The sequence below is a fragment of the Megalobrama amblycephala genome, linkage group LG2 (genome assembly GCF_018812025.1).
Source record: "Megalobrama amblycephala isolate DHTTF-2021 linkage group LG2, ASM1881202v1, whole genome shotgun sequence".
NCBI lineage: Eukaryota > Metazoa > Chordata > Actinopteri > Cypriniformes > Xenocyprididae > Megalobrama > Megalobrama amblycephala.
Genome location: NC_063045.1, coordinates 43,703,109 through 43,715,943, shown reverse-complemented (window position 1 = coordinate 43,715,943; position 12,835 = coordinate 43,703,109). Strand labels below are relative to the sequence as shown.

The window sequence follows — 12,835 nt, the reverse complement described above, 5'->3', positions numbered from 1 at the left end:
ATGGAGCAGACAAGTTGTTAAACATGGAAACTGTGCGTCAGTAAAAGTTATTTAACATTGTATAATTTAGTAAAAACTGCTAATAATAGCGTTGCTGGCTCGTGGTTTTAGAAATATTGACGCTCAAGGCCAAATTGATCAATAAATATTGAAAATACTCTAGTGAACTACTCCAATAGGTAAGTGATATTGTGAAACATACACATATATTTTTAAATGCGTTTTAAATAGCTTTTTACCGGCAGTCAAAATTTTTCAGACTTTAGAAATGACTTAAAATTTCCAAGTGGTGGTTAAAATGGTGATAGGCCTACTCAAATAATCCAGAGGAGCGATCTCTGAGCCAAGGTCCCCCAACCCCAACCCCAACCCCGTCTCCCTCTCCCTCTCTCTCTATCACACACACACACACACACACACACACACACACACACACACACACACACAATCAAGCGTGTCACACATCACATTTCTGAAAGTATAATATATCCGAAATTATATATTTATACAATGTTTCGAAGAATAAAATAATCACATACAATTATCTATTGATGCTGAGGTAATCAATTATTCTGCGTCTCACCTGTTGGCTCTCGAACGTCCACGCGCTGTCTGGTAATGACGCATCAAGCACGTTTAGCGTGTCTGTAAAGTTTGTGGTGCTGCTGGGCTTAACGAGGGTGAGATCACTGAATTCAGACATTGGAGAGAGATAGGAGCCAAAGGACTGACTCTGAGACATCATGTCTCCTCCCAGAACCTCCACATACTTAATGGGCCCGTCAGTGTTGAGCTGGATCTGCAGGTTTCTGTTGGGGTTCTTGTATTCAGAATCAGTTCTCCTGATACAGCAGCTTGAGCCGCCTCTACTGCCTCGCGCACATTTCACCAATAAGATGAAAAACGTCATCAGACACAACAAGGACACAGAAGCCAAAGAGATGATCAGATATAATGTGATTTTGCCATTTTTCTTGTTGGGCTCGATAGTTTTCTCACGATAGTCTGAGATGGGCTCATGAAACCCGTCCTCTATCAGTATATCCACTGTGACTGTGGTGGACTGGATCGGTTCTCCATTATCCTTTATCTCTATCATCAGTCTCTGAGAGGAGTCATCCTGCTCTGAAACAGCGCGTTTAGTCCTCACCTCTCCCGTATGTAAATTCACACTGAACAGTGACGCGTCCGTGGCCTCCGCGAGCCTGTAGAAGAGCCAGGCGTTATGACCCGAGTCCGCGTCCACTGCTGTTACCTTAGTAACGAGATGTCCTGCTTTAGCAGAACGGGGCATCCTCTGATGAGAGACAGACCCCATGGATGTGGACGGGTAAATGACAGCAGGTGCGTTATCGTTCCGGTCCAGAATAAACACATGAACTGTAGCGTTACTGCTCAGAGATGGAGAGCCATGATCTTTAGCCTGAACTACAATGCTGATTAATTTCGTTTTCTCATAATCAAATGAGCTCATGCTGTAAATAGTTCCGTTCTCAGAATTTATATAAAAATAAGATGATGCTGGAACGTGATTTGAACTTAAATCCAAAATCGAGTAAGTGAGTAGAGCGTTCTTATTATGGTCAAAATCAGACGCAGACACAGAAAACAATGAAACACCTGCCAGATTATTTTCGTTTATATAAACATTATATGAAGACTGTGAGAATACTGGAGGGTTGTCATTCACGTCAAGCACTTTCACATTTACAGTCTTCACAGTTTTTAAGGGTGGTACACCGGAGTCCATGGCCAGTATTTCTACACTATATTCTGAATGAACCTCACGGTCTAAGAAAGAATCAGTTATCAGTGAATAATGGCTATCAAAAGTTGGTTTTAATTTAAATGGAACATCCGGAGAGACAATTGGCTCAACTTTGCCATTATTACCAGAATCCAAATCCTTGACGGTAATCAAAGCCACCACAGTTCCCACCGTTGCATTTTCAGGAACTGGGCTCGGTAAAGATGTCAGTATAATCTCTGGAGGATTGTCATTCTCATCTATGATATCTATCTGAACCGATGACTGGCCTTCGAGCTGTGGATTCCCTTTGTCTTTAGCGCAGACATCAAATGTATATGATTTGGTAGTCTCGTAATCTAGTTTACCAATGACTGTTATTTCACCGGTTTCAGCGTTCACACTAAAAACATTTCTTACGAGTTCAGGCGTGTGCGCACCGAATGAATACCGTATTTCAGCATTAGGACCTTCATCCAAATCAGTGGCTTTTATTTTGATCACACTTGAACCAACAGCGGCGCTTTCTAGAACAGATGCTTTATATGCAGCAACTTCAAATGTTGGTTCGTTGTCATTAAAATCCTGAACAATTATTTGCAGTAAAGATGTACCAGATTTTACCGGATTACCGCCATCTAGAGCTGTTAATATTAGCTTGTGAACGGCCTGTTTCTCTCTATCTAGTGATTTATCAAGCACAAGCTCTGGTATTTGCCTTCCGTTTTTAAGCGTCTTTAAATTTAAACGGAAGAAATTGTTATTGCTCAGTGAATAGGACTTTAAGCTATTGCTGCCAACATCGAGGTCCTCGGCACTTTCAAGGGTAAATCGAGTTCCTGGAGCAGTCAATTCAGAAATGTTTAATACGCCATCTTTATTGTGGAAGTTCGGTGCATTGTCATTAATGTCTTGTATTTCTATCTCTACCTTGTGCATCTGTAATGGATTCTCAATAACGATCTGCAGTGGCATCAGACAACTGGCGCTTTGTCCACAGAGCGTTTCTCTGTCTATTCTGCCATTAACTACCAGATCACCCTTCCCTGAATCCACACTGAAATACTGTCTATTTGACTCAGATGCTAACCGCAACTTACGCTCGGCGATATCTGAGATGTCAAAACCAAGATCCTTCGCGATATTCCCAACGATAGATCCTTCCTTTAACTCTTCAGGTATTGTGTAGCGAATCTGAGCTCCAACTGTATTCCACAATAGAGAGAAAGCGAACAGCCAAAGCGCTGCCCATTCCCATTCTCTGATCCTCCTGTGCCTCATTTCTCTGTTGCGCTTGATATTCCCATCAACAAATCTTTATATTATATCCATAGAAAAACAGAATGTCATTCTCCATTTTCAGATAATTACGTCTTCTCAACGCATCCTCGTTGTGGTGATCAGTCTCATAAAGCGTTCATGTTCCCTCTCGCTCTACAGCTCTCAACATTGTACTCCTCCTCTGGCTGGGGGAGGGAGTAGATCCCTTTGTGCTGTCTAAAGCACGATTGGTAAAGAGCTCAGCGCTCACTCATCCAATAGATGTATTGGTGTTTTTTAAAGCCATAACCAGCCCTGTGTAGTGTGTGTTACGACATCTAGTGGAGAATTTTGCTCGAAAATATGCAATACCGATAATATGAGAGTTATTTCGTGTCTAGATGGGCAAGTGTTGTTGTACGCAAAACGTTAAAATAACATGGTGAGCATTTGAGCATAACAGCTAGAGAAGAGAAAGAATAATTTAGTTAAAATGAAGTGGTAAATAATTATTACGGCACATTTTATTTGTTTATATATATTGTATTGTTTGTTTGTAATAAATTATGCAACAATGTCTTTCAAACCAGCATGCATAATGTAGCACCTAAAACTGTGCAGCATAACACCGATACGGGAGCTGTCCAGTCAAAAGTGCTGAACACACAGTCCAAAAACTTTCGCCATTATCTATCATAGTTAAAGCATTAATGCATTGAATATCATAATTAATGCATTAATGCATAATCCTGATGAAAATGTTTCATAATGGCAGTTCCATTATGAAACATGCACATCTCTTTTAAATTATTTTTTTTTTTTGCCGACTGTAACGTTTTTATCAAGCTTATTACTGATTTTCCTCTGCGTTTCTTCTAAATCCTAAAAAAACAAAAAACAAACAAAAAACAAAAACAAACAAACAAACAAACAAACAAACAAAAAAAAAAACCCAGAAATTATAGCTGATGCTGACCTCTGTCCAAAATGGTTTATGCTAAAAATAAACCAGGTAGCGATCTTTAAGCCCACCGCTCCGCCCGTCACACACACACACACACACACACACACACACACACACACACACACACACACACACACACACACACACACACTATCAGGCTTGTGCACCATCATGTGTATATGTTAAATTGTGGTTATGCACTGATTAGAAGAAGAAAAAAATATCACATACAATTATCTACTGATTCTGACGTAATTAATTATTCTGCGTCTCACCTGTTGGCTTTCGAACGTTCACGCGCTGTTTAGTTATAAATATAAAATTATATATATATATAATTTTGTGTGTGTGTGTAATGACTTTCAGGTGGGGTTATAATCATGCGTTTCTACTGAAGGACATTTATTCTCAGACAAAAGCACACACAGTGCTGTCCAAGGTGCTGAAATCAGCGTCCCTTTACCCCTTTATCACTGTTACGTAAGCATAATATATAGTGAATGTATAAACATTAACTTGTTGAATTATCTTGTTTGAAACGAGTTTGTCTCACCTGTTGGCTCTCAAACGTCCACGCGCTGTCTGGTAATGACGCATCAAGCACGTTTAGCGTGTCTGTAAAGTTTGTGGTGCTGCTGGGCTTAACGAGGGTGAGATCACTGAATTCTGACATTGGAGAGAGATAGGAGCCAAAGGACTGACTCTGAGACATCATGTCTCCTCCCAGAACCTCCACATACTTAATGGGCCCGTCAGTGTTGAGCTGGATCTGCAGGTTTCTGTTGGGGTTCTTGTATTCAGAATCAGTTCTCCTGATACAGCAGCTTGAGCCGCCTCTACTGCCTCGCGCGCATTTCACCAGTAGGATGAAAAATGTCATCAGACACAACAAGGACACAGAAGCCAAAGAGATGATCAGATATAAAGTAATTTTTCCACTTTTCTTGTTGGGCTCGATAGTTTTCTCGCGATAGTCTGAGATGGGCTCATGAAACCCGTCCTCTATCAGTATATCCACTGTGACTGTGGTGGACTGGATCGGTTCTCCATTATCCTTTATCTCTATCATCAGTCTCTGAGAGGAGTCATCCTGCTCTGAAACAGCGCGTTTAGTCCTCACCTCTCCCGTATGTAAATTCACACTGAACAGTGACGAGTCCGTGGCCTCCGCGAGCCTGTAGAAGAGCCAGGCGTTATGACCCGAGTCCGCGTCCACTGCTGTTACCTTAGTAACGAGATGTCCTGCTTTAGCAGAACGGGGCATCCTCTGATGAGAGACAGACCCCATGGATGCGGACGGGTAAATGACAGCAGGTGCGTTATCGTTATGGTCCAAAATAAACACATGAACGGTGGCGTTACTGCTCAGAGATGGAGAGCCATGATCTTAGCTTGAACTATAACACTGAACAGTTTTGTTTTCTCATAATCAAATGAGCTCATGCTGTAAATAGTTCCGTTCTCAGAGTTGATAAAAAAATAAGATGATGCTGGAATCTGATTTGAGCTTAAATCTAGAATTGAGTAACTCAGTATTGCGTTCTTATCTTGGTCGATATCAGACGCAGATACAGAAAACAATGAAGCACCTGGTGGGCTATTTTCCTTTATGTACACCGTATATGAGGACTGTGAGAATACTGGAGGGTTGTCATTCACATCTAGTAATTTTACATTTAAAGTTTTCGTAGATTTTAAAGATGGTACACCAGAGTCTGTTGCTACTAATTCTATGTCATATTCTGCATTAGCTTCACGGTCCAAGAGGGAGTCAGTTACCAAAGAATAGTGATTGTCAAATGCTGGTTTTAGTTTAAAAGGAAAACGAGTGGAGATGGTAAGATTTACTTTCCCGTTATCACCAGAATCAAAGTCTTTTACGTTGATTAAAGCTACAACTGTACCAACTGATGAATTCTCTGACACTGGGCTAGGTAAAGATGTCAAAATGATTTCGGGAATATTGTCATTCTCATCAATGATGTGCAGCCTAACCGAAGAACGGCCCTCCAGTTCTGGGCTCCCTTTGTCTTTAGCGCAGACATCAAACGTGTATAATTTTGTTAACTCGTAATCTAGTTTCCAATCACTGTAATATCTCCGGTTTCAGCATTGATATTAAACGATTTCCTTACAGCATCTGATGTGCGTGCACCAAAAAAATACTGTATTTCGCCGTTTAGACCTTCATCTAAATCAGTGGCCTTTACAGTTGAAGACGCTTGAACCAAACGTCGCACTCTCCTGCACAGATGCTTTATATTGCGATTGTTCAAATTTCGGCTCATTGTCATTAATATCTTGAACAAGTACTTGTATCAAAATAGTTCCCGATTTGACAGGATCGCCACCGTCCAATGCTGTTAAAATGAGCTTATGTACAGATTGTTTTCTCTGTCAAGTGGTTTATCAATTATTAGTTCTGGTACTCTCTTACCATCTTCAAGTGTTTTCACATTTAAACGGAAAAAGGCGTTATTATTCAAAGTATAGGATTTTAGACTATTACTACCAACATCTAAATCCTCGGCACTTTCAAATGGAAATGTTGCGCCCACAGCTACTGATTCAGCTATTTTCAAAACATTATCTTTTGTATGAAAATTCGGTGCATTGTCATTTATATCTTGTATTTCTATATTCACACGATATAACTGCAAAGGATTCTCTATAACCAGTTGTAACGGCATCAGACAACTGGCGCTTTGTTCACAGAGCGCCTCTCTGTCTATTCTACCATTGACTATCAGCTCACCGTTCCTTGTATCCACATTAAAATATTGCTTAGTAGAATCAGAGGCTATCCGTAACTTACGATTAGCGATGTCTGAAATGTCCAGACCAATGTCCTTTGCAATATTTCCAACAACAGACCCTTCCTTTAGTTCCTCAGGTATAGTGTAGCGAATTTGAGCTCCAATTGTGTTCCATAATAGAGCGAAAACAAACAGCCAACGCGCTGCCTGTTTCCACACTCGGATGCTTCTCATTTCCACAGTGATTTGAACCTCTCCATCAATTAGTGCTTCAGATATATCCAGAAAATAACCTCATTCTTCTTTTATTAAGATCGCAAATCCATTTCGATCGAGGGGTCGGTTTTGTAGTGATCAGCGTCATAACCGCGAGTATATTCTCCTTCTCTACAGCTCACTCATTGTAGCCCTTTCCTGCTATGGGAGGGAGTAGATCCCTTTGTATAGTCTCGCAGCTCATTGGCGCTGAGCTCAGTGCGCTGCTGTCCAATAAAGGACAGAATCTCTCTTAAAGGCAAACATGCCTCTATTTTCATGAAAATGCTATATGCTGTTAGTTCTGTATTGTCACAAAAAGAAAACGCCTATAAAGGTATAATGAAATTCACGAATGTGCTGCATAGACAAAATAATGTCTTTTTTAATATATATATATATATATATATATATATATATATATATATATATATATATATATATATATATATATATATATGCACCTGTTTCCTTTTACATTCAATGTTTACAATTTAAGCAAATGTTACTCTTTGTATGTAGAAGGCATCCACAAAATGGTGTTGGGGAAAAAAATGCTATATTAAATCGATTATTATTACCTCAAAATTATCTAGCTGCAGTAAATGATGACCAATAAGAAACTCAAAACAATGTACTAAATTTGGACAAACTTTTGTCGCTGTCCACAGCTGTGGTTCTGAAATTTGCTCAATCAACTGTTTTCAGTACCGTTTAACCCAAACGCGCTTTAAAACACACACACTTGTCTATTTTTAACATGATTAAATATAAATAAATGTAACAACGTAATTTAGAGAGACATTTGTATGTACATACAAATGACAGCTCTGAATGCAGCAAAATAATTATTTGTCTCACCTGTTGGCTCTCGAACGTCCACGCGCTGTCTGGCAATGACGCATCAAGCACGTTTAGCGTGTCTGTAAAGTTTGTGGTGCGGCTGGGCTTAATGAGGGTGAGATCACTGAATTCTGACATTGGAGAGAGATAGGAGCCAAAGGACTGACTCTGAGACATCATGTCTCCTCCTAGAACCTCCACATACTTAATGGGCCCGTCAGTGTTGAGCTGGATCTGCAGGTTTCTGTTGGGGTTCTTGTATTCAGAATCAGTTCTCCTGATACAGCAGCTTGAGCCGCCTCTACTGCCTCGCGCGCATTTCACCAATAAGATGAAAAACGTCATCAGACACAACAAGGACACAGAAGTCAAAGAGATGATCAGATATAAAGTAATTTTTCCACTTTTCTTGTTGGGCTCGATAGTTTTCTCACGATAGTCTGAAATGGGCTCATGAAACCCGTCCTCTATCAGTATATCCACTGTGACTGTGGTGGACTGGATCGGTTCTCCATTATCCTTTATCTCTATCATCAGTCTCTGAGAGGAGTCATCCTGCTCTGAAACAGCGCGTTTAGTCCTCACCTCTCCCGTATGTAAATTCACACTGAACAGTGACGCGTCAGTGGCCTCCGCGAGCCTGTAGAAGAGCCAGGCGTTATGACCCGAGTCCGCGTCCACTGCTGTTACCTTAGTAACGAGATGTCCTGCTTTAGCAGAACGGGGCATCCTCTGATGAGAGACAGACCCCATGGATGCGGACGGGTAAATGACAGCAGGTGCGTTATCGTTCCGGTCCAGAATAAACACATGAACTGTGGCGTTACTGCTCAGAGATGGCGAGCCATGATCTTTAGCCTGAACTACAATGCTGATTAGTTTTGTTTTCTCATAATCAAATGAGCTCATGCTGTAAATAGTTCCGTTCTCAGAATTAATATAAAAATAAGATGATGCTGGCGCTTGGTTTGAACTTAAATCCAAAACTGAATACGCGAGTAGAGCGTTTTTATCTTGGTCAATGTCAGATGCAGATACAGAAAACAATGAAACACCTGCTAAGTTATTTTCCTGTATATAAACATTATATGAATTCTGTGAGAATACTGGAGGGTTGTCATTCACGTCAAGTACTTTAACATTTACAGCCTTTACCGTCTTTAAGGGTGGTACACCAGAGTCGGTCGCTACTATTTCTATGTTATATTCTGCATTTACTTCACGATCTAAAGATGAGTCTGTTACCAGTGAATAATGATTATCAAAAGACGGTTTCAATGTGAATGGAACCCCAGGGGATATATTTACGTTTACTCTGCCATTAACATCAGAATCTAAATCATTTACGTTAATTAAAGCTACAACTGTTCCGACAGAGGCATTTTCAGGCACAGGGCTGGGTGATGATGTTAAAATAATCTCTGGAGGGTTGTCGTTTTCATCAATTATGTCTATTTGAATCGATGAATGACCCACTAGTTCTGGATTCCCTTTGTCTTTAGCGCTGACGTCAAATCTGTATGATTTAGCAGATTCGTAGTCGATATTTCCTATAACTGTAATTTCCCCTGTGTCCGGTTTCAAAGCAAAACATTTTCTCACAGGTTCGGGTGTATGCACACCTAAAAAATATTGTATCTCGCCATTGTCACCTTCATCTAAATCCGTGGCTTTTATAGTTAGCACAGTTGAACCAACGGGAGCACCTTCCCGTAAGGATGCTTTGTATGCTGGCAAGTCAAATTTTGGAGCATTGTCATTACTATCCAGAACATTGATATGTATTAAAGTAGTCCCAGATTTGGCAGGCTCACCGCCATCTACAGCAGTTAAAATTAGTTTGTGGACAGATTTTTTCTCTCTGTCCAGTGGTTTATCAACTACAAGCTCTGGTACTTTCCTACCATCTCCAAGTGTTTTCACATTTAGCCGGAAACATTCATTATTGCTTAGCGAATAAGATTTCAAACTATTCCTCCCAACATCCAAATCCTCGGCACTCTCAAGCGGAAATCGGTCTCCCGGAGAGATGGATTCAGCAATTTCCAAAATACCGTCTGATGTGTGAAAAATCGGTGCGTTATCATTTATATCTTGTATCTCTATCTCGACTCTATGCAATTGTAACGGGTTTTCTATAATAACCTGTAATGGCAAAATGCAGCTTGCGCTTTGAGGGCACAGACTTTCTCTGTCAATTCTGCTGTTCACGACCAACTCACCCTTTTCTGAATCAACGCTGAAATACTGTCTGCTATTCTCAGAAGCTATCCGTAAATTGCGATTTGCAATATCCGAGACATCAAGACCAAGATCTTTAGCGATATTTCCAATAGCTGACCCCTCTTGTAGTTCTTCTGGTATAGTGTATCGAGTCAGAGCTCCGACTGTATTCCACAAAAGAGAGACACCGAGTAGCCAAAGCGCAGCCCGTTTCGATTCTCCATTCCTCCCGCGTCTCATTTTCACGATATATTTTCCCATTTCGGTTACATATTCCTCTATTATGAACAGTTTAACAAAGAATAGCTCTTCATTTTGTGGTAATAAAATCCCATGAAGGTGTCCGTTTTGTTGTAATCGGCTTCATAGCAGCATGTGAAGCTACCTCCCTCTCTCTTCTGCTCTCTTCATTGTTCTGCTGCTCTGACTGGGGGATATAGTAGATCACCTTGTACGTTCTAGTATGTGATTGGTGCAGAGCTCTCTCATGTCACGCTGTCTCCCCCTTTAACTGTCACCCTCCCACCAGTGGGACGTTTGCCATTATGTATTTAAAACAATAATATCTTAGTCTAAACCTAAAGTAATATTGAAAAACTATTTATCGTTTGAAAGCTTAAAAACTCTAGTTTTCATATTTGGTGTCCGATTGTCAATGCAAATGATAGAGGAACAGTAATTTATTAATCTGCATCAAAAATATTTTCAGATTCATATAGCGAGTTCAGACCTTTGCTTCGAAATAGCAATGCACATGAAAAAGCAGGAAATATTTGTAGAAACCTTAGTATGATTTTCCATGTCTGAAAATGTTTTAAATATAAAGAAAAACAAAAACAAAAAACAAAAAAAACATTTGATTCTCCATTCGTGATGCAGCGAGCTATAACGCACATCCACATTCTTTCCGCATGTCTTTTATGTTTGTTAGAGGTTCACTTCTGAATAGGATGTCTACTTCATTAAAATTATGGAAATATAATGGTTCAGATCAATCAAACCATAAATGGAAATTGAAGATTGCTAATATGGTCATTAATGGTGCCTGAATGCTATCTAGTGGAACAGTTTGGTACTGCATCCAAACAAAATTTTACTGAAAGCTCATTTTTTGAGATATCAACCTAACATTTGGAAGACAACTTGTTCAGATTTTTGGCTTTAGTTTTCTTGCAGTTTTAGGGTCCAACATGTTTTGTAATATATATATATATATATATATATATATATATATATATATATATATATATATATATATATATATATATATTTTTTTTATTATTATTATTATTTTCTCTTTTAATATGTTTCATAAACTTAAACTTCTATAACTTTTTTTTTTTTAATTTCACTTTCTTTTTCCCCCACTTCTAAGTGTCTTTAAGTCTGTGCTCCAACGTACTCAAGATTTATAACAGTTTAAGTTGGAAATGTCATTTTGGGTTCTGTGCCCCAAAAATAGGACTGACAGTTAAATACATAACCTAACCATTTTTATTTACCAGTACAGTGACTTTGGTGTAGAGCATGCAGTTTTGTTGTTGTTGTTGTTGTTGTAAGAAAAGCACAAATCCAAATTAAAATGATTGAATATAAGATGCAGATGCTTTTTAATACGGTTCTACTCGTTTATTTCAATGTATCTTCTACAGCCTTCTCAGATTTACACTTGTTTTAAGCTATTTTTAAGAACTGATGATAGATAGATAGATAGATAGATAGATAGATAGATAGATAGATAGATAGATAGATAGATAGATAGATAGATAGATAGATAGAATGCACACATGTGCATGAATGTGGTCGCTGTCCAGAATGTTGGTGCTGAAACATACCAGTTTGTGTCTACATCTCCTCCACTCTCTCAAAAACACACACTAATTTCATCATATAATAGCAAAACATTAGCATGATATTATATGCACACGTTCCACTCACAAGTATAAACACTCTAGGACCTGGAATGACCTAAATGTGCGGTACTGTCAAATGATAATATTTGCATTAAATATTATGTTCTTATACTTTTTGTCTCACCTGTTGGCTCTCGAACGTCCATGCGCTGTCTGGTAATGACGCATCAAGCACGTTTAGCGTGTCTGTAAAGTTTGTGGTGCTGCTGGGCTTAACGAGGGTGAGATCACTGAATTCTGACATTGGAGAGAGATAGGAGCCAAAGGACTGACTCTGAGACATCATGTCTCCTCCCAGAACCTCCACATACTTAATGGGCCCGTCAGTGTTGAGCTGGATCTGCAGGTTTCTGTTGGGGTTTTTGTATCCAGAATCGGTTCTCCTGATACAGCAGCTTGAGTTTCCAATGCTGTTTTTAACGCATTTTACAATCAACGTGAACAATGTCAACACAGATAAAACTGACACGGTGCCTAAAGAGATGATCAAATACAAAGTGATTTTTCCGCTTTTCTTGTTGTTGCTATTTTCTGAAGTTTTCATACTATAGTCTGAGATGGGCTCATGGGCGCCTTCCTCTATCAGTATATCCACTGTGACTGTGGTGGACTGGATCGGTTCTCCATTATCCTTTATCTCTATCATCAGTCTCTGAGAGGAGTCATCCTGCTCTGAAACAGCGCGTTTAGTCCTCACCTCTCCCGTATGTAAATTCACACTGAACAGTGACGAGTCCGTGGCCTCCGCGAGCCTGTAGAAGAGCCAGGCGTTATGACCCGAGTCCGCGTCCACTGCTGTTACCTTAGTAACGAGATGTCCTGCTTTAGCAGAACGGGGCATCCTCTGATGAGAGACAGACCCCATGGATGCGGA

At 39.7% G+C, this 12,835-nt stretch overlaps 2 protein-coding genes and 1 pseudogene across 35 annotated transcripts in view; all 3 read right to left on the bottom strand.

Moving 5' to 3' along the window:
* Positions 1 to 12,835, bottom strand: part of LOC125259562 (protocadherin gamma-A5-like) — a 141,625-nt gene that overhangs the window by 21,850 nt on the left and 106,940 nt on the right. Inside the window, exon 1 of one of the 34 annotated variants that reach the window (XM_048177371.1) lies at positions 7,844 to 11,210. The exons of 30 other annotated variants lie outside the window; for them this stretch is intronic. In XM_048177371.1, coding sequence (XP_048033328.1) covers positions 7,844 to 10,309 — 2,466 coding nt within the window. In that variant the 5' untranslated portion in view covers positions 10,310 to 11,210. Of the gene's footprint in view, positions 1 to 7,843; positions 11,211 to 12,835 lie in introns of those variants that run through there. 3 more of the 34 variants (XM_048177263.1, XM_048177381.1, XM_048177271.1) reach the window with 3 other exon arrangements.
* LOC125259727 (protocadherin gamma-C5-like) lies at positions 388 to 3,871 on the bottom strand. The gene has a single exon (XM_048177615.1). The coding sequence runs from the start codon at positions 3,026 to 3,028 to the stop codon at positions 542 to 544; it is 2,487 nt and encodes an 828-aa protein (XP_048033572.1). The 5' UTR covers positions 3,029 to 3,871; the 3' UTR covers positions 388 to 541.
* LOC125259817 lies at positions 4,056 to 7,008 on the bottom strand (annotated as a pseudogene).

What these genes read in the sequence shown, in the direction of transcription:
- LOC125259727 (XM_048177615.1), bottom strand. Translation starts at nt 3,028, where the DNA reads ATGAGGCACAGGAGGATCAGAGAATGGGAATGGGCAGCGCTTTGGCTG.